The 21887-nt window shown below is 39.3% G+C and overlaps 1 protein-coding gene across 3 annotated transcripts in view; it reads left to right on the top strand.

The window, feature by feature from the left end:
- SLC38A4 (solute carrier family 38 member 4) overlaps nucleotides 1–20059 on the top strand; it is a 38346-nt gene extending 18287 nt beyond the window's left edge. For 2 of the 3 annotated variants that reach the window (XM_028533018.2, XM_036019136.1), the window contains 12 exons: nucleotides 8–81; nucleotides 544–636; nucleotides 4422–4503; nucleotides 4593–4675; nucleotides 4776–4834; nucleotides 5693–5965; nucleotides 6101–6180; nucleotides 7445–7545; nucleotides 9278–9402; nucleotides 15397–15541; nucleotides 16688–16785; nucleotides 18233–20051. In XM_028533018.2, coding sequence (XP_028388819.1) covers nucleotides 8–81; nucleotides 544–636; nucleotides 4422–4503; nucleotides 4593–4675; nucleotides 4776–4834; nucleotides 5693–5965; nucleotides 6101–6180; nucleotides 7445–7545; nucleotides 9278–9402; nucleotides 15397–15541; nucleotides 16688–16785; nucleotides 18233–18334 — 1315 coding nt within the window. In that variant the 3' untranslated portion in view covers nucleotides 18335–20051. Of the gene's footprint in view, nucleotides 1–7; nucleotides 82–543; nucleotides 637–4421; nucleotides 4504–4592; nucleotides 4676–4775; nucleotides 4835–5692; nucleotides 5966–6100; nucleotides 6181–7444; nucleotides 7546–9277; nucleotides 9403–15396; nucleotides 15542–16687; nucleotides 16786–18232 lie in introns of all 3 variants that reach the window. The other variant, XM_036019137.1, reaches the window with a different exon arrangement.
- The last annotated feature ends 1828 nt before the right edge of the window (nucleotides 20060–21887 follow it).

Genomic DNA, 21887 nt, shown 5'->3' on the forward strand with positions numbered 1-21887 from the left:
CTCACAGAATCATGCTGCTTGCTGTGGCCATATTATCACTCTATTCAGTCCACCTCCTATTAAAGACTTCGAAAGAAGGAGGTACGCTACCCATTCATCAAGTCTGAAATGTTCTATTTTGATTCTCATGAAAGGGTCTGTCAGCCTATAGCTCTGTAACTGTAGGATGATTTGGGTCAATGCCATGTTTCATTTTCTTCTGACCCCAGTGATGTGGTTTCTCAATGTTTTTAGTTATTGAGCAACTGAGAGGAATACAAGTCAACTGGCTCAAGTACAAGCCAAATAGATAAAGAGGTTTTTGGTGAATAATGCAAATAAGAGTTTCGGCTTGCTGTGTGGAGCTCACATGAATGAAGCCACTGCTTCTTACTGAGAATATTTTAACATATTTTGAATTGGTTTTTGAGATTGTGCTTTTTGAGTTTATACTTTCTACATGGTGCTTATTCACATGTGGGACGCCAGTGTAGAATTATATTACAAAAATATTTTAGTCATTAAAATGCTTTTTTAACAAGGCTATTTTATCTTTGATTGTAGGGTCTTTAATTTATGAAAAATTAGGGGAAAAAGCATTTGGATGGCCTGGGAAAATCGGAGCTTTTATTTCCATTACAATGCAGAACATTGGAGGTAAGGGGATGATGTAGCTTTCAATGGGCTACTTCAACTTCCTAAAGAATGACTGATATACAAGGAAACTCTTACAGCAATGTATGGCACTTTAAATACAGAAAAATGGTTGCTTTGTAGTTTTTAAATTAAAAAAATAAGTTTTTAAAAATAGACTCACTGTTCCTCTTTAATTAAAAATAGAAACATGTAAGGATGAAATACTATATAAAACCCTACCCACTGAATTTTAGAATTAACATATAGAGTAAAAGCTTCCTTGAAATCTGGGTGTCAGCCTAAATGTTTCCCTCTCTCTCTAACCCTGAACATCCAATCAAATGCCAAAGAGCTCCTTTTCATTTTATCTCTTCCTTAACTTCTTCGATCTTTCTGCTCATTCTGTCATCACCTCCACAGTGGTCACCTGAGCCTGAGCTTCCCCTGCTCCCATCTCTAACTCATTCTCCAGATTTACTTTCTCAAATTCAAATCTATTTTTGCTTCTCTTCTGCAGAAGATTCTTCCGCTGCCTACCTTTCCAATACCTTTCTTACCCATCCTCATATCTACCTATCTATTAATATCTACCTCTCTGTTTCTCTGTCTACCCCCTATGTGTCCTGTGTCATACCATAACACACTACCTTCAGTTCCCATTCCTGTAGTCCTCTATCCTAACACACAAACACACAACGACACAGATTCATTGTCTCCCTCGCTGTCTTCCCGTGATCTAGCACTTTTCTAGGCTTTTAGGATCTAGGGTTCCCTAGGTCCTCTGGGCTCCTTTAGCCGTCTTTGTAGGTATCTTGTCCATCACTATTTTTAAAAGGTATTTTAAAACCCCTGCATAGATAACAGAATTGTGGATTCTGATGCATTGTGGATTCTGAATTTGAGTCTGTTTCTGTCACTATCTGTGATCTTGGGAAAATCATTTTACTCCTCCAAGTCTAATTCTCCATCTATGAAAATGAGAGCAATATTCTATCCTCACAAGGTCACTGTAAGGATCAGATAAGACAACATGAGGCACATGATATGGGTTCAGTGCATGCTTCCTTCCTGCCTGGTTCTCAATTCAATATCCATGTGTCTGCAGCCCTTCTGATTATTTTTTTAAATGAGCAGTATTATAATTTTAAGACAAATAAATGCTAACTGTGAAAACTAAAACATTGCATAAAATATAAATGACAAAGAAATGTTAATGTAGTCACCCTTAGAGATAACAACTCCAGGTTTTTCTCTGTGCCAAAGTTAACAAATACATTGTTTCTGTTAAAATTGGATCTTTTTATAATACTAGTTTGCAGTTTGCTTTTTCAGTTTAACAATATGCCTCAAATATATTCACATATTATTCTTTTTAGTAACTTTTGAGTTTTCCATTGTGCAAATGCAGCATAATTAGTTTACTAAACCCTTTATTGACAAACAGTTGGATTGTTTCCAGTTTTTCACAATAACAACAATGCTGCAGCAAATACAGTCGCACAGAGATCTTGAAAATAGGTAACCTTTTTTGATAAATAAAATCTCACTGGAGTCATCTAGGATTTCGGGAATGCAACAGTTCGTTATAACCTTTGTCTAACTGTGCCTGCTCCTGGTCGTGGATAGTTGTTAAGCAGAGCCAGGATAGTAGTTAAGCAGATGAAATCCAAAGATATATTGATTTGTATTTGTGTCTTCTCATATTTTTATATATTAGGACTACAGTCTTGGGCAGCATTTGGCAATAATGCCAGGATTGCTCCATTCCTTTTACAGGTTTGGGGTCATAAGCCTTTCAGTGCACCCCTCCCCCCACCCCACGCCACCTTCCTGTCTTCCACCCAATAGACTGCTCTGCATTTGGCTTAAATGTTCAGCCTTATCAAGATTTATTAAAGTACCAAGGATTTCATAGGATCACCTCATAGTTGATCTGTTTTACTTGTTTGGACAACTGAAATAACCATGCACATATTTAGCCCCGAATCCCACAGGCTGAGTGACAATAGCGTGGCCTGTTGATCGAAATACAGCTGCTATTGTGCTTCTAAATAATGGAATGAGCTGTAAAGTGGTCTCTTGAACAAGCCACACACACAATAGGAAGTGTGGCTTTCAGGGAGTAAGATACAATTTTATATTGTCCCTGACAATGCTCTCACTTTGGTTACCCTATATGGTCAGTGGTTATTTTGCCTGAAGGGAAATCACTTGTATTTCTGTATTTAGCAACTCCACATTTAGAATGTTCAACTTTCTCAGTTCCCTGAAAATTAACATTTACCATAGATGTTTCAACACTGGCAGAATAATGTTGACATTACCCAGACAGGTCTGGATCATTCTGAATTTTTAAAGACCAAACACATTAACAGCAGTAACATCACCGAAAGTCAGCAATAATAGCTGTCTAAAATTGCACGGTACCTCACAGAGCCAGTTAATCAGAAATATCTCCTCTGTTTACACTCTGTAAGATTTAGTTGTAGCCCAGGTCTTTGTAAAGATTAACCAAATAATGTTTGCAGAAGATACACCAGGTATTGTAAGAATTATCCCACTTCCCAATAGAGAGGAAGCCACTAGCTCAAAATCAGGAAACTCACATTTTGCATGTGGACTGTCATTTTCAAGCTATGTGATCTTGGACATGTCATGTAAAGCTTTCTACCCTCAGTTGTGGAATGAAGATAATAACATATATCTTGCTGTTTAAATGGAGTAATGTGCAGAACTGAACAATGTGGGGAATTAGTATCACCGTTATTACTTTTGTTTGAGGTTAAGGAAATAGCTTAATATTATTAATATTAATAGTTCAAACTACAACTGAGGGTTTGCTTTAAAATGTCTTGTAGCAAAAACTCACCAGAGGGATGCAGCGTACAGTTAATGCTACCTATGTAAAACTTCTCCATTTATTTTTAATTGAATCTTTTGACCGTGTGTCAAATACCAAATCAGTATTAACTTCACTGAGTGGGTGGACTTGAGAAAGAGATGTTGCAGAAATCCCTACAATTGGTGGCAAAATTGTCTATTGTGCATTATATATACATACACATATTTCCAGGGTTTGGGTTTACAGAGTTCATCAGGTTTTCAGAAGAGTACATGATCACACATATATTGCTTACTTAGATGCTCAAGAAAGGTTCCCATTTTGTGTAATTTCTTATATGGCCAAAGGGAAACCAGGATATAAAGGAGGAAAAAGCTCCACTGAGAAAGCAAGGAGAAGCTATCCTCTCCTGTATTCTCACCAGCCCCACAGGACTCCAATTTAGACCATGGTGGCCCAAGACTTTGCGGGCCCCTTAGGGAAGATAGAGACCTAGATTGGCACCCAGCTGGGGACAGCCAGAGTGACCCTGAGTCAGCCCTGCTGCGTTCTGCCATTCTGGTCCCCTCTCCTGGCCCATGCCTTTTGTTGCCAGCCCCCTCCTCAGACTGTACAGACACTGGAACAGGCACACTCAGTACAGTCTGTGATGACTTAGAACTAATGAGGGGGAAACATTCCCGGTGCAGCTTCACTGAAAACCTCAGAGCAGAATTTAACACAGAATCATCATTGATACCGTTAGTGAAGTTCCACTTGCAAGAGCCAGAGGGCCAAATGTGTATTTTTGAAAAGAACTTGGAAGCAGTACAACATACACAGTGGGTGACTTTTCATGCAGTTTGGTGGATTCAATGCTCATCTTACTGGAAGAATATATATCCCAAGTGCAAGGATTTCTCACAACTCACCCGTGACTTCAGTGCTGTGCACCCTACTGAGTTGTCATGTTTTTTCATTTCAGCAATGTCAAGCTACCTCTTTATCATTAAATATGAACTACCTGAAGTGATCAGAGCATTCATGGGACTTGAAGAAAATACTGGGTATGTCTTAGATTCTCTCTGTAACGTCCAGTGACTCATGTAGTTGGTCTTTTCCAATTTCAATATTCTGGCTGGTCTTTCTCTTCCAGAGAATGGTACCTCAATGGCAACTACCTCGTCATATTTGTGTCTATTGGGATTATTCTTCCACTTTCTCTTCTTAAAAATTTAGGTAAAGTCATTTGTTAAATTTTATTTTTATTTTATATTGTAATAGCAAGCTGATTGTAGATGCCATGTTAACCTTCCAGAATTTCTCTGCTAACTCCCAGGTTACCTTGGCTACACCAGTGGATTTTCTCTTAGCTGCATGGTGTTTTTTGTCAGTGTGGTAAGTGATTTCTTGACGTGATTCCTGTAGCTTGGGGAGTGTGAGATGCATTTAGTGCCTGAATTAGTGTTCTCTTTTTTGTTCAAGCAACTCACTAGCATGAAAGAGTTCTTGCATCACAAGCAATTTTTTTTTTGTATTCTAATTTGGGATGAGAAAAGAACAGTCATGAGTTTAAAAATAGTTGAGTTAGAATGTCAAGACCATTGCTAATAGTATGTTTTAGGCTCACAATATATATTTGGACAAAAAGAACACTTCAAGCAGGAACATGACAATAACCCAGCATTTAGCAAGGTGGAGAAAGAAGATGATACGAGCCCCAGAAGAGAAATGAGTAGGCTACAGAATCAGCCACATCCGCACGAATCAGCCGTCTTCTCTTACACATTCTTCCCATGAGGAGAGGGCACCCACAGTGGGATTAAGACAGAAATCTCTCCCCACCTCCCTCCAATCCCCACCAAAAGAGAATTTCTCATAATATCATGGCTGCCAAATTTTATACAGCATTTCTCCAAAGAGATAAAGGAGAAGAGGAGAATTTTTAATAACCTGTATTATTGTTAGTTTAAAGAAATAAAAGATGTGAAATAGAGCAAGGCAACGATGGTCTTTCTCACGGAAGAGTATGCCTGAGGCTTAGGATGATTCATGCAAAATACTGTCCTGTGACTCAAAGAGGAGGGCTGCCAACCACAGTTCCAACTCCAGAGGCTGGAGCGGGTCTCCACTGTCCATTAGTCTAAATGGAATCCTCAGCAAAGGCTCTCCACCGTCATCCTGCAAGGTGCACAAATGGATTTTCATTTCATTGTTTTCCTCAAAAGGCTAACTTTTTTTAATGACTGTGTCTAGGTGATTTACAAGAAATTTCAAATACCCTGCCCTCTGCCTGTTCTGGATCACAATGTTGGAAATCTGACATTCAACAATACACTTCCAATGCACATGGCCATGTTCCCCAACAACTCGGAGGGTAGTGGTGTGAACTTCATGATGGATTACACCCACCAGAATCCTACAGGGCTAGATGACCACCAGGCCAAGGGCTCCCTTCATGACAGTGGAGTAGAATATGAAGCACACAGTGACAAGTGTCAACCCAAATACTTTGTTTTCAACTCCAGGGTAAGTACGAGGAGACCTGGGCCTCTAATGAGCCCAGCAGTGTGGCCCCTGAGTTTTTCTTTCATTAGCTGAGATGGTCTGGGATTGCCATCTGCGCTGGAATGCTGAACATGCGGTGTTGTCTTTGTTTTGCAGACGGCCTATGCAATTCCTATCCTCGCATTTGCTTTTGTGTGCCACCCCGAGGTCCTTCCCATCTACAGTGAACTGAAAGAGTAAGACAGCCATCCTTTTAGCGTTCTCATTTGCTTTGAAAATGGGCTTCTATGTGCAAAGGTGCTTTATCCAGAAGCATGGTTTATAGCTTTCTCTTCAGAGAAAGTTTGTTACAACCACTCTTCAGTAATGTGCTTTAACCAAAAAGGTGTGAATTAGACCCCTCACTGCACTACCCCGTCTTCTTCCTTCTCTTCTATTCCTCCATCCTAACAGTCCAGGGGAGGAGGGTAGGAGCCAATGGCTGTAAGGATTTGGGCGGGCAAGGAGAATTTGAATTTTGATGGGAAGAAGTTATGTCACCTGAACTGGAAATTACCACACTCATGAAGATCAAAAATTATGACTAGGTGACTTTAGTAAGTCACTGATGTCACCTGTGGTCAGTCCCTAATCCTTGTCTAAAAGACACTCACCACAAAGATGTGCCAATATCTGACCTTCATGGTCTTGTCTGGACAACGGAGACACTGGCTAGGCAATCTCGTTTCTCTCAGCTGACATTCCATGAATTGCTGATACCCTCTGAGGGTGTTGGCAGCTACTATAGGGGGAGTTGGGTCTGAGCCCACTATAGCAGCTTCCCTCTTTACCTTTAAGGGACAAGGTCATATAATAATTTTCGACTTCTTTATCCCAGACAACAATAATCCCAGTCTTCGTTTTCACCAAATAGCAGTAACTTTCCCCGTAAATTCTGATTTACCTCATAAGAAATTTTTGGAATTTTCAAGTACTTTGATGTCTTTGATTTACTTGGAAAATCACATGTAGTAGTTACCTTAGAGGCCTGATGATGGAATTTTAGCCACTAGGTGCCTTCTAGAATGGTTTCTAGAAGTTGTCCCAGTAAAAATTTCAAGCATCCTGGTAATAATATCAGAACTCCTGGAAGCAGGGCTTTCCTGGTTCCAGCAGGTACTTGTCCTCATTTAACCCGCCTCACTATGAAACATGAAGACTTTCATGTTGATCACATTCCTAAATACTCAGTAGACAAGCTTACTTATCAACACAAAATAAACCAGTGTTCTTCTTAGAAAGTGGAAGACTGAAGGAGTAATGTTTTGGAAAAATGGAAACAAATCCTTCACAACTCCCTAAGATAAATTTAAATAAGCTGTGTTTCTGCACCAGAAATGAGGTTTTATAATGAATAGCACAAACATATATTCTTTCATTATTTCCTTACTTTACTTGTAAAAAGCAATCTGTTCATAAATTTTAAAAAAACCACAAACTCGGTGTTCCTTTTCTTTTCAGTCGGTCTCAGAGGAAGATGCAAACAGTGTCAAATATTTCCATCACGGGGATGCTCATCATGTACCTGCTTGCTGCCCTCTTTGGTTACCTAACTTTTTATGGTAGGTCACTTTGTCCAGGTTATTTTCTTTCTGCAAATCCTAGTTGGACTGATCATTAACCCGGGAAGGTATTGCTCTTTTAATTACCCTCCCAAGCAGAATGGACTGTAGATACAAGTACTCAATTAACATGCTATCTTAACCATGCCACTTGACCTAAGAAAATGGGATCTGAACCAGTTTGGCTAACAGGTTACAACAATCTGAAAACCCATACATATTGTATTTAAAAGATTCTTCAAATTTAATTATTTTCCTGCTGGGATAGATGGTATTTCTTTGGCTTGACACTCTAGTCCATCTCAGGCTAGAAGCAATGAGAGTAAATCTAATGGCATGTTGAAAAGTATCAAGCAAATGGCAGACAAACTACAACATTACTGAGTTGGAGCCTGCTTCTTAGTTACCAGTCAAGTTGGATTTGAGGGCCTGGATCATTAGGCTTTTTTTTTGCTCATCCCATTCTATTTTGTTATAGTGAATGGTTTCCTAAAGAAAGAAAATTACATGACAGAATTCCCTTCAATCTGGGAATGTACTATCGAAACAAAATGTGACTTATCTAATGTGGCCACATTAGATAATGCCTAACACATTTCCTCTATGGCACCTCAGCAGGACACAAAAGGGAGTAGGACTGTTGTCCCCCTCCAGGAAGCACAGCCTCGTACACAAATTCCAGGGGTCAAACATGGAGCTGCTAGCATTCGTTCGCACTAATCAATGTGACCAACATATATATACTTTCTTGTATAAACTTAACTTTTTGTGTTCTTCTGAATGACTTGAAAAATTAAATTGATTGCAAGACAAGTTGGGGAGGAAAAGACTAGGGGAGAGGGATCATCCTGTGATTGAATTTTATTCTACTTGACTAATATTTTGGCTGTTAATATAACCAAGTACTTGCTTTACATTGGGCATTAGCTCCTTGCTGGTTGTGAGTTAGTGAAAGTCAGGTCAATACCACTGAAGGAATTTTTTTATCCATCTTTGTCTGATTTTGAGGGGGGTAGTGGGAAAATCACACTACATTTGATTCTATCAGCATCTCTTTGTGCCTGAAATTCTGAATGAATGTGTTTTCCAGGAGGGCAGCATCTTAGTCTTAGAGCAATATTCATTGGGAGACTTTGTAAAAATCATACTAACTCATCCTTGCATGTTACTTATACTGACTCTGAGTTTCATAAGACAAGCAAGAACTTGAAAAAGCCCAACTGTACCTGTGTGTCAGTGTTGTCATGGAGTCACAGCTGCTGAGCTTGAAAAAATGCTAGAAGTCATCTGTCCTAGGGTTTCCCTACTGGGTTAGGAGAAGCTGCCTCAAGGCTGGCCGGGCAGGTAGGGGCAGAAGGGGAGTGACCGGATGTGAGGGACAACTGGTGGGGCTCAGCCTTTTCATGCCCTTCAGCCAGAGCATCTCAGTCTATCGCCTGTTTTGTGATGCTTCTGTAGAGCAGAGATAGATTCATCGCCATGCAAATGAGCTCGAGAAGCCTCTCGGCAATTTCATGTCAGCTTCTGCAGCTTACAAGCTTCAGGGCCCCTTTGTTCAATGGTCACACAGCTAATAAGCTCAAAGACATAGTAAAAACAGAAGTGTCTGGATTCCCAGACATGGGTTTTTTTCTACTGCACTATGTTTGTTCCCTCTATAGAATATTGACACCAGTAGTTGGAATTGACTTGACAGCACCAAACAAACCCTTTCTATTCTCCCTCTTTGTAGGAGAAGTTGAAGATGAACTACTTCATGCTTATAGCAAAGTGTATACTTTTGACACCCCTCTCCTCATGGTTCGCCTGGCAGTCCTTGTGGCAGTAACACTAACTGTGCCTATCGTCCTGTTCCCAGTAAGTACATGGAGCTCTGAGGAAAGAATCCTGCTTGACTCTGTAGATTAGCACATATGTTCTGACTTGATATGGACTCAATTATAATGTGAGTTTGCAATTGCAATGCCTGAGGACATTATTATTTTTATATAGCATTTTAGAGCCACTTAAAATTGACTATTTAATATGTAAATAGAGCAAATATTTTTTGTTGTTAAGTATTTTTGAAGTGTAGGGAAAAATTATGAAACTTATTTTTATTTATTTTCTAGCCTTATTGAGACAGAAATTTATTTTTAAATTCAAATTCAAAACACAGATCTTGAGCTTCTATTTTGTGGATTAGTAGAAGTGAGTGGGGGTTCATCTAACTTCTTGAAAGCCAAAACCACAATAACTTGCGAGTCATATTACGTTTTCACCGTAGTTTTGAAGGCATTCCATCTTTCCCCCAGTTTACTGTGCAACAATAACATCCAAAAGTCACCTTATTTAACTCCTTGAAGACTAATGAAAAGGGGATTCATGCTAAGTAAATTACACCCTAAAACCAAATTTCTTGAAAACGTGAAATTACCCATCATATATCTCTCCTCGTGCTCCCCAGACTGACACGTGTCCTCAATGCATGGCCCCTTCTTGGCATCTGCCATTGACGTCAGTTTCTCTGGGATCACAGAGTAGGGCTGGTTGTGGGGATTTGGGCTGTGCGAGTTAAAACCACCACCTATGGATAAACATAGGTCTGAGCTCTCCTGCCAACTCTTCTCCTTTCATAAACACTGAATTTACTCCTTCATTTTAGGGGAAGAAATAAACGACACAGTAACCAGCACTGTCCTGTACGGAATGTTCCATACAGGGCCAAGCATATGAGGACTACTTATATAATGACTCTGTGGTCACTTTAAATGCAGTCTGTGTCCTGAAATATTTTTTTGGCACATTCCTTTTTCATGACTGCATGGAATCAGATCCCTATTACTCTGTTGGCTAATATTTACTGTTAAATAATGTCTTGCCTCTCATGTATCTGAAAGTATTTTAAATGACATGCATGCAGCTTTAGCCTACAGTCAGCTCCTCGGTGGGTGCAAGGCAGAAGACAGCTGGAGACAGAAAGTGTATTCCAGGGGCACATTTCTAAGCAGACAACGTCACTGGGGAAAGAGTACCAGAGCCCTCCTTTCTGTGTGTAAAGATAGCACTAACTAAATTTTGGGGAATGGTGGACACATCATTGTTCAATCAAAGAATTTTATCAAAGAAGGCTGGTATGTGCTTCTGTATTGCTTTATTCCTAAATGCCAGCTGTAGTGCTTTCAAGTCATGGTCTTGGGAGATTAACGGGCTTGGCTATGCTCACACAGCTAGTCGGCAGCATTTGAGCTAATGCGGTGCTCCAGGCGTGACACCAAGGGCTGTATCATGACAATGGAAAGTCCAAGCCAGTCTTTCACTCACTGACGACCTTTTCACCTCTACATTAACAACCCTGACATCCCCATAGGCTTTCTTCCCCTGTGCCGTAGGTAAGGCACTGGCATAAATCTGACCATCAGGAGCTGTAGTTGGCTGGAAATACTCCCATTCGATGTCCATTAGAACCAAAATAGACCATTACAAACAAAGTTCAGAAAAATAATTAACTACTATCCTTCATTGCCCAACCTTAGCTTTTATGAAACAGTGTGCATGTAACTCAGTTTTGCCCTCACAGTGTCACATTGAGATGATCTGTTTACTTGTCCACGTTTCCCTGGGCAGTAAGTCCCTGGAGGTGCGGGTGTAAGGGTAGACTCAGCAAAGTTCACTGAGAAAAATGGTCTCCAAATGAATCCTGCCTTTGCTGGAGATGTACAAACTCCCCTTTCCAGCAACAACATAGACCATTCTCCATGCTGACAGTCGCCATGAATCCCAGCTTGGATGAGGGTCTGGGCTGCATGAACAGACCAGATCCTCTGTGGATGTGATGGATGGATGACATGGAAGCAGGGCCAGCCTCCTTGTCCCAGTCAGTACCGCAAGGCCACATTCCCCCAAAGGGACAGAAAAGTTGTTAGTGGTGTTTTTGTTTGTTTCTTACAGTCTCAGAGCCAAGATTTTCTAGGTGTCAAGAGCTGAGTCACAGCATGGTTCTCCTGACAGGTTTCTTTGTATCAAGAGACTCTTGACCTGTGAGAAGTTTATTTACTTTATCTTGATATCCCCATACTAATCATAAAACAAACAAGCAAGTAAAACCTAATCTTGATTAAAATATGTCTATTTTGTGTGGGGGGGCTGGTATTATCCTCCTTTCAATATATAACTGGGATCTCTTTCTTAGAAGCCCAGGGAGCTAGAAGAAGGGCTTTGTTGCCGTGGGTTGGTTGGATGGTTTTTCTTTTGATTAATCCATTTATCATATTTTTTTCTCCCATCAGGTTAGTTTTTCCCTTCTTAGTAAAAGGCCCATAGTGACAGCTTGAAATGTTGTTTGAACACATGAATAAATGAAGTGAATTAAGACTCTGCATTTTCACTAGTGACCCAGCATTTCTTTTCTCTTCCTTAGTAGGGGAAGGGAGATGATACGAGGCAGCCATGTGTCCTATCAGACTCACCTCCTCCCCACGCTCTAACAGTGCCATGTTAGCTAAGGTTCCCTGTATGAAGTAAACTTCACACAGCGCCATGAAAAACAGAGAGACAAGTAATCCTAACAGGTTTATTAAGAACAGAAGCTCAAGTTCCACCTGCCACAGCTTACAGAAAAGAGATCATGTCTCAGATTCTCTGGCTGCTTTTATTTTATTTGACCATAGTACAGTTATTCTTTCCAGGTATGTTGCCTTCAGATCTCCTGTTCTGAAGTGTCTGTAGTTATAGGCATAGAATTATGGCAGACGTTGCTAGGAAAGCTGGAATCCAATCATGATCCATAGGGATTGTCCTAAGCAATCCTGTGAAGTAATGCTGTGATTTATTCCCTTTTGGTAGAATTCAGACCTAAGGCTCCGCCTTTCTCCCCTCCCACTGCATTTCTGACTTTGCCATTAGGTCCCCACATTGCAACATCGCACCTCCAAAGAGACTCTTGTTCAGAACACTCTCGGCTGCAGAGAACTTTTCTGGAATCATTCTGAGTCAAAAGCCGTGGCTATTGCTGGGGACTCTCCCCAACCCCACAGCATCTGACCTATATTTCCAGGTTTTTATCAGTTTGTGTCTGTGGAGGAAAGGGCACTGAGATAAGTCTAATAGCAGGCAGTGCTTTGTGGGTAATTGGCCAGAGTGACCTCTATCCTGACATAGGTAAACAGAATTGCTGAGATCTTTTGATCCCAGGTTCACTTCTCCAGGTTGCATTTTAACATGGAATGACCAGCAAGTTTCCTTCTATTTTTTCCACCACCACCTCTCCCATCACCAGCTCCCTGCTGTCTCCCTGTTTGCCTGGTTGCCTTCTTCAGGAATGCACTGGCTGCTCTCTATGCCCTCAGTTCTGCTCGGGGTTTTGTTACTCCTTATTCACTAGGAGGAGCAGGCGCCCACCATTTACTCCAACCATTATTCCTGTAAACTTTCTGTCTCCTACCGCATTGGCCTAAACCTTCATGTTTCTGGAAGCCATATGACCGTTAGAAACCTCTGTGTAGAATCCTAATGCAGAATCCTATATTCTACATATAGGATTGCCTCTAACTCAGCTTACTGAGTTAAAGGTATTATTTTAATGAACAACTGAAAATCACATAGCGGTGACCTCTGCCTGAAAATAACCTGTATTCTAGTTGTTTATTCTAGAAACTTAGCACTTTCAGACAAATAAATCCTTAAGCACTATGTATACCCCATAGAAAGCTTATTTTTTTATTTTAATCATTGTTCAAGTACAGTTTTCTCCCTTTTACTCCCAGCTCACCCACCCAACCCTCCCCACTTCCCTCCAATTACTACCCTCCCCCTAGTTTTTGTCTATGTGTTCTTTAAATTTGTTCCCATAAACCCTTCCCATTCTCCCCTGAAATTCCCTCTTCTCTCCCCTCTGGTCACTGTCAGTCTGTCCTCTATTTCAGTGTCTTTGGTTATATTTTGCTTGAGAAAGCTTATTTTAACCCTACTAATTAGAGCAGTTGGACATTATTAAGCAAGCACTAGCTGTAGGACATAATGTAGAATTTATAGTCTGCTGGGAAAACAAATCAAGGCATTTGCCTTCCTCGGTCCTTTCCACAATGGCTTTCATAATTTTTGCTAATCCAATTTTTGAAATCTGTTACAAAGTCTCCCTTAAACCATTTCCAGAGACTATCTGGTTTGCCGTTCTGGAAATGAAATTGCCTTTTAAATCTGAACAGATGGCTTTAATTTTTGGTGGAGTGGAATGAACGGAATGTCACATTAGAAACTGCAAGCAATTCAGTTGGAAGTTTTTGTCATTCATACATGTGTTTCAAAATACTAGATTTTACATTTTCACTCTTTTAAGTAAATTCCCATCTCCATACCACAAGAGACTTCCGAAGTAAAATTTTAAAGTGAAAATGAATCCCAGCACTTCTAAAAGTGTGAAGTCCCAGCTTAACTGAAGTGCTCACTTATTGAAAGCCAATAGAGTAATTCCACTAAGTCAAAAGTGTCTTCTAAACAGTTCCAAAGATAAGATTATGTTCAGCTTTGTTAAGCTGTTCAGACAGGACTGGCCCTCCCTCCCTCCACCCATAAGGACCTTTTTATCCAGTTACATCAGAGTAACTTGAGCGGCTGCTGCTGCGAAAGCAGACTCTCTTGACCCTTCGCCTAGTTATTTTGGTGGTTAAAATAGGGCTGAAATCTCTCAAGGATCCTGAAGGGAGGGGAAAGATACATTCTGCTTAATTTAATTCAACATGTATTGAGCGCCTGCTGTGTGCAAGACTCTAAGCTAGAAAGTTGGAGGAATGTTAATGTTATTAGTTCCTTGCTTTCGTGCATTTATAATCTATAACTGGGGGTGGGGTGATAAAAGAGGAGAGAGAGAAAGGAGTAAACACAAAAAGTATTATATTTAAAAATATATATCACGTGGAAAAAAGAATAATGCAAAATTAAGGAAAACCCAGATTTGTAAAAATCCCATTTGCAATTCCAAGCAAATCAATTCAGTGCTTACCCCTTAATATGTGATCCAGTCTGATGAGACATAATTAGAAATCGATAAGGGTTTTACTATATCTCTGAATTATACCTCTTATATGATATTTTATCTTTTTCTGACTGAGATTATTTTTAAGAAAAAATTCTCAAAGCTGAGGAAGTGAGCACAAGATAAATATATCAAGGAAAAATAGCACATCAAAAATCAGCATCAAAGTTGCACAACAATATGAATTTACTTAATACAACTGGACTGTACACTTAAAAATGGTTAAGATGGTGGTGAATTGTATGTGTATTTTACCACAATAAAAAAATTCTAAAAAAAATCAGCATCAAGATCTTATCTGGGAAAAACAAAGAAAATGCTGAACAGATCATTATGCTGAGTGAAACAAGCCAGTTGGAGAAAGGCAAATACTGTATGATCTCACTCATATGTGAAATCTAATGAACAAAATAATCTGACAAACAAGAGTAGGAACAGAGGCATGGACACATGAAACAGACTGACAGTGGTCAGAGGTGGGTAGGGGACTGGATGAAAAAAGGTGAAAGGATTAATAAAAAATATATATATACAACACAAAGACACTGACAACAGTGTGGTAATAGCCAGAGGGAAAGTGGGGAGGGTGGCAGGGGACTGAGAAGGGGGGCAGGGAATGAGGGCGGAAAGAGACTTTGCTCAGGGCGATGGGCACACTGTGTGCAGATGACGTTTTGTTGAGCTGTACACTTAAAACCTGTATGGCTTTGTGAACCAATGTCACCCCAATAAATTCAATCTAAAAAAAAAAAAGAAAATGCTCCAGAGCAATGAGAATACTTGAAATAATAAAGTTGAAAACATAGCTGTGACCTTGCCTTTGAACTTCCTTGTTGCAGATTCGTACCTCAGTGACCACACTGTTATTTCCCAGAAGACCCTTCAGCTGGATAAGACACTTCCTGATTGCAGCCATGCTTCTTGCACTTAATAATGTTTTGGTCATCCTTGTGCCAACTATAAAATACATCTTTGGATTCATAGGTAAGTTTCAGAAAGGCTGTGTTTTTCTATAGTTTTTAAGTTTTATTTTTGAATTACAGGTTACATTCAATATTATGTTGCATTAGTTTCAGGTATATGGCATAGTGGTTGGACAATCACATACTTTACAAAGTGGTTCCCCAGTATTTCCAGTACCCACCTGGCACCGTACACAGTTATTACAATTTTACTGACTATATTATTATGCTGTATTTTACATCCCCGTGACTTTTTGTAACTACCAATTTGTGCTTCTTAATCCCTTCACCTTTTTATTTAGTTGACCCGAGCTCCTTAAATAGCACAGAGGGAGCCTCTGCTGGGAGGTCAAGGACCTCCATCTGTCTCAGGCTCACAGGATTCCTAGGAGTCCAGTGGGACTCCAGCTGTCACCTTCCCTCCCTCCCAGGTGACACTGGAAGTTATTCACAGGATCAGAAAATGTCAGTGCCAAAAGCTACCTTATTGGTCATCTAGTCCTTTTCTGACAGACGAGGAAACTGAGCCCCATGGAAGTCAAGTCACATACCTTAGACCCAGGATTTGCATTTAGGTCTTAACTCTGCATCAGAAAGTAAGGAAGATAGATTTTACCTATGGGGTGCTCTCCTGGTCTGTGAGTATTAGCTGAGCAGTAAGGATATCTTGGGAGGAGGAAAAGATTGATATTTTGTAAAGCATATTATTTTCCTTCACTGTGTGGCCTATTAACTTAATTTCTTTATTCTGTTGATTTGAAGGATTGTTCCAATTTAAAATTCAGTACCATATAAAACTTCTAAACATTGGGTATAAGCCAGTTGAAAAGTTAAAAGGAGACAGAAGAGTGTGTGATGAGTTCTGCCTCCTTCATAGGCGTTTACAGCATTACTAGTTTCCTGTACATGTGACAACCAGCTGTTTTATTATCAATTATATCTTACGCATACTTTGTATGCAACTACAATGTTAGGTACATTTTAATCTTCTTTATGAACCTATCTATCTCTTTTAAATAAGCAACCAAGAGGATCACATGGTGCTGTCAGCGCAAAGATGAGGGTAGCTGTGGACGTGGTGTGTTCAGAGTGCTTGCCCTCGGTCTCTGCCGCGCTGCGCCAGACCTTCTCCGTAAGCCACTGACCTGCCCTGTGTTTCTGTCCGCAGGCGCTTCTTCTGCCACTATGCTGATTTTCATCCTCCCAGCAGCTTTTTATCTTAAACTTGTCAAGAAAGAACCTCTTCGGTCACCCCAAAAGGTTGGGGTAAGTAAGGCTTGCAATTTCCCCCATTATAAGTTATTCTTTCGAGACTTAGAGTAAGCCAGAAAATACACATGGTTCAAAAAAATGAATTGATGAACAAGAGTGAAAAATTAAAGATGAGCTGGAGAGAAAGTGGGGTACCCAGAAGATTCCTGTATTTCTTCTGTTGAAATGTCAAATATCTTGTGTTGAGTTCTCCCCACCTGTGAAAGGCTAACGGAGTTTTCCCACCAGCAGCACGCACACCAGTTTCCACCGCTCAGCTATTGCTGCACTATCTACGGTGAATTGCGCAGGAAGAAATTAGTCTCCCCAGCAGTGCTATGAAACAATTTAAACACTTGGGCCGTATCCATTATGTCTGTGAGGCCAAAAGAAAAGATGTTGCTTTTGTTCCCCTCCACAGTTACCTGTTGTGCTCTGGTGTGGACGGAGGTCCAGAAAGGAAATGTTTGTTTTCCAGTTAACCTCTTTAGATATACAATGTAGTTTTATTGAACTAGAGAGTATGTATTTCTTTTCCAGAATAAAAACTATAGAAAAATACACTAGAAATCATTGTTTTTCCAATAATTGAATATTATCAGTGACTACTTAATGAAGTCTTGTATTAAGGCGTGGAAAGAATATCTTTGACTGAATTACCCCGAATTTTGCCTGGGAGTCATCTACCTCTCTAGCTGTTTAGGCGCTGTGAACAGTTTGACATCAAAAGCTTCCCCCTTCAGCTCACCCCCAGATTTCCACTCACTGTAGTCCATCCTTCTTGGACTTTTATAACAATGTGACCTTGGCAAGTTACTTATCCTGTTTGAGATACCCATTTTCAGTTTTATCAGATGTAAAAGAGAGTAAATTATATCCTAGATTCTTTCTACTGAAAAAAAATTAGTGGCCGCTTCCTTCATATATAGAATTAGGAGGTTGATCTGTGCAGTACTACATGAGGCTGTTTCTACTATTAAAATTCTTAAACATTGTATTCCACACACACACACACACACACACACACACTTTTTCCCCCCCAAGGAATATGCAACATGTATGTGGATCTTATTTTTTTGGATTGCTTTATAAATTTTGATTATATCATACATGCTACTCTTTCATGACCTGCCCTTTTCACCTAAAACATTGTGAGCTCTCCCCAGGTCATTAAATTGTTTTCTGTTACTTGATTTTTAACGTAACAGGAAAAAGGTATCCCAGAGTATCCCATCCTTTTTCTGAACCACATCAATGAGCCATTACTGTATTTTGAACACTTGAGTTCAATCTGTCCAATGTGTTCATCTTCTCTCCCCAACTAGGGCTCTAAACTGACTGAACTGCTAGGCATGGATATCTGAGCTGTAAGAATAATACCATTGACTGTGCAAATCAGAGCGCTGTTTGGTAAGCAATGTGCTGTTTCGGTGCTCCCTAACAAGTACTCTTTGCCTCGCAGGCTCTGATTTTCCTGGTGGTTGGCATCATCTTCATGAGTGGAAGCATGGCGCTCATTATACTCGACTGGATTTACAATCCCCCAACTTCCAAGCATCACTAACCCAAAGAAAAAAATACCTTCTTTTTCTACTGGAAGTGATTGCATATTATGCTCCAAAAGACATGTGAGTTATTTTGCCCCAAGGATTGGGATATTATTCACAGGAAATAACAAGAAGATTCCGAAGACGTTTACTAGCAATATCACCAGGCACCTTCAGAAGAGGAAATCATCATTTTTGTCAAGAATGGCTGTTTATGTGTTTAAAATCTGTGGTGTGCATTTCTACCCAGGTTTTGCAAGAGGTGAATAAGATGATGTATTTTTGTTGCTGTATAAGCAGAAGAATACGGGTAGCTGAGTGTCAAGGTCATTGGATAATTCCCTCCCCCATTCCCTCCTCCTTCCCAAAGTACCAAATACTTGTATTCTCAGAACATCAAACAAAATGCCCTGGTGGCAAAGCTATCACCAGTTAATGCCTTTCCCTAATCTTGCACCAAATACTCTGGGTCTATTTAACAACAGAGGTGAAAAGTATGTCTTGTGAACTGTCCCAGTAAGGCACACGAATGATCAGACACCAGGCTAGAATCTCTTATCATCAACAGTAAAAGAATATTTTGCCCATTCTGTTTGTGACATTGGATTAGTGACTTCTTCATTTAGATATTTTTGTAAACATTAAGAGAGGGGTTTTATTTAAATTATAGAGGAACAACAAAAATAATGCTTATACCTAAACTGTCTGTTCTGGAGGCATTTGCTTTTTAATGTTATTCTGAGTCCTCTTGCTGTACTTTTATCATTGAACAATGCCCTCCCTCTCGTCTTCCATTCTCATTCAGAATTTTTAGAAGACCACAATTCACGTGGAGGTGTACTACCCAGTATTGATACATTTTTATTTGATAAACATTCAGTGCAGGAAACTGTGATTGCTATGTGTATGTATATAATCTTATTCTGTAGTCTTCAGAATTTTAGTGTATGGTGCATTTGATTTTTATTTTTTACATGTGTAGTTTTTCTCTCATTACAGTCAACGCATTTATATTATTTGGGGTGGGGGTAGGGAATTAAGTTGATGGACTCAAACATCCATTTGTATGTATCTGTCTATTGAGGATATTTTAAATCTGAAACCCAAGTTATATATAGTTCAGTAATGCTCTTCAATGTTTACAATAGCATCATAATCATTTACAAGAAAGTAAGCTCTTATTTGCAAATCATTATTAATACTAATGTTCATTTAATTTAGCATGTCTAAAATAGCATTTAGTTCATTCCATCTTACACAGGTATTTGCTGACATCCATTTGCCATTTAATATAGCGTTGAGTGGTTCTCCGTGAAAGTGGAAGTGCTGACACTACGCTGAGGAGCAAACGGTTGTCCTTGCCCACTTCCACAACACACAGGACGTGGAGCTTGCTACTTGTTATTCAAATCAGGAGCAGGAACATTTGTTATATATTTTATATGTTAGTGGAGTCAAGTACAAAATATAAGTATCTTATAAGCATGATAATATTAAATCACATTTCAATTATTTCCCTGCAATGTGCTTTAAGAAAGTATGTATTTGTTTTATGTATTATTTTCTAGGGGCAAAATATGTAAAATGGTGCACTTTTTATGAAAATTGAGCATTACTAGAAACTATCATAACTTTTAAGTTACTATTATCAGAAAAAATTTGCCAAATAGCATCTTAAGGTATATCTTCCTTCATCTAAAGAGATAGCAAGTAGAAAAGGTACTTCCTGAGTGTCAAAAAAATATTTAATCTGAATATATTTAAATGTAAATATCAAAGATTAATCCAAAAAATGGAAAACTGTAACATCTGTATATATTTTGAATGTTTCACATTTAAAATGACTAACTTGAAAATGTCAACACGTGTAATTATGCAAGCGCTCAGGAGAAGTACCACAGTGCCAAACAGCAGAGCACCGCCGCTTTCTCGTGGCCGTTTCCGGGGGAATTCACACAGACTGCAGGGCAGGCGTACACATCTATCTTGTACTAGTTAATTTAACCCCATTTATAAACAGATGAAAATTTTATTTTCTTATTTCATTTGTAAGACGGTTCAATGTATTGGGAGGCTTTTTTTTTTATTACAGAAAGTGTATATTAGTATGTAATAAATGAACTTTTCAAATGACTGTCAGGTGATTTTCTTTCTCTTGTTGAAGAATATGAATTATTTATATAAGAAAACACTTTAAATCTACATATTGTCTTTCTTAAATGGGTGTAGGTTCTATTTTCATTGTTATTCTCGACATATAACTAACATCTATAGCTGTCAAAAACAGTTGCCCTCTTAATTAGGCAAAATACACGGCTAATCTTTAATCACCTTCATGTCATCAAATATATATACCTCCTAGAATAAATGTGGAAGAAATGAGTCTTTATGATTAATTAGAGAGAATTTATTTGAGGCGGAAAGAGGGATTCTTTTCACTAAAAGAATCATGAGAATAGTAAAATAAAGATGTGGAAGATTTAGGAGAAAGGAAAGCAACATGAGTGTTGAGGATTGGATCGAAATGGACAATCAGTGGGAATGACGAGTCACATGGTGAGTGTGCGCTTAACTCTCTGAGATGCTTCCACACAGTGCTCCACAGTGACTCCACCATTTTCACTTCCGCAGCGGCATAAACACGTTCCAGCTGCTCCACATGCGGTCTTGTATTTTATACTTTATAACCTTTCAAGTGAGTGTGAAATGGTATCTCACTGTGATTCTCATTTTTATTCCCCTGATAGCTAGTGTTGGCAACATCCTTGTGTTTCATGCCCACTCATGTCTCCTTTTATAAAGTGTGTTTGAATATTTTGTTTATTTTTAAAATTAGGTTGTCTTTTTATTGCGGAGTTGTCAGAGTTCTTTATATATTCTGGATATATGTCCTTTGTCAGATTGCAAATCTGTTTTCTCAGTATATGGCACACCTATTCATTTTTCTGAGGGTGTCTTAGTCACATCCGTCTGGGGCTCGGTCTTCATGGCTTGAAGTGCTGCCATTTCTGTTTTCCTAGAGTAAGATTAATCGGAATGGTATTGTCATAATTAGTGCTTAGATTTTCAAATTTGGAGGTAAGAGTCTTCTTCTTTTTTTTTGGTTGGTTTGGGGTTTCTTTGGCCTTGTAGTTAGCTTATTAATGTATGCTAATCTAGCTCTTGTTTTATACAGATATTTGATTTAAAATAACTTCTTCTAAATCACTTTGAGTCTTGGTTGAGACCCAGTGCTACACAGACAGACCTGGGATATCAAAAACCCATATCGGCTACTCATCATCCACTTTGCTAGTTTTCACAGCCCTTGTTACAAACACATAATAAATGAAACAGGAGCAATGGCTTTGTTTGATTCTTATTTACCACACTGGACGTTCTGCTGTCTTCTCTTGACTCTGCCTTTTTCTTCATGTGCAGAAGCAGGACATACAGCCTTTGCTTCAGCAGCATGCACACTCGTGACTCTCCTTTCCCAATACAAGTTTTGCACTAATTATTTAATGGATAGTATTTAAGAAACTGATTGAAAAGGGGAATAAGTTTAGAGTCTTTCTTCACATCACACGT

This window comes from Phyllostomus discolor, chromosome 2 (assembly GCF_004126475.2).
Source record: "Phyllostomus discolor isolate MPI-MPIP mPhyDis1 chromosome 2, mPhyDis1.pri.v3, whole genome shotgun sequence".
Lineage (NCBI taxonomy): Eukaryota > Metazoa > Chordata > Mammalia > Chiroptera > Phyllostomidae > Phyllostomus > Phyllostomus discolor.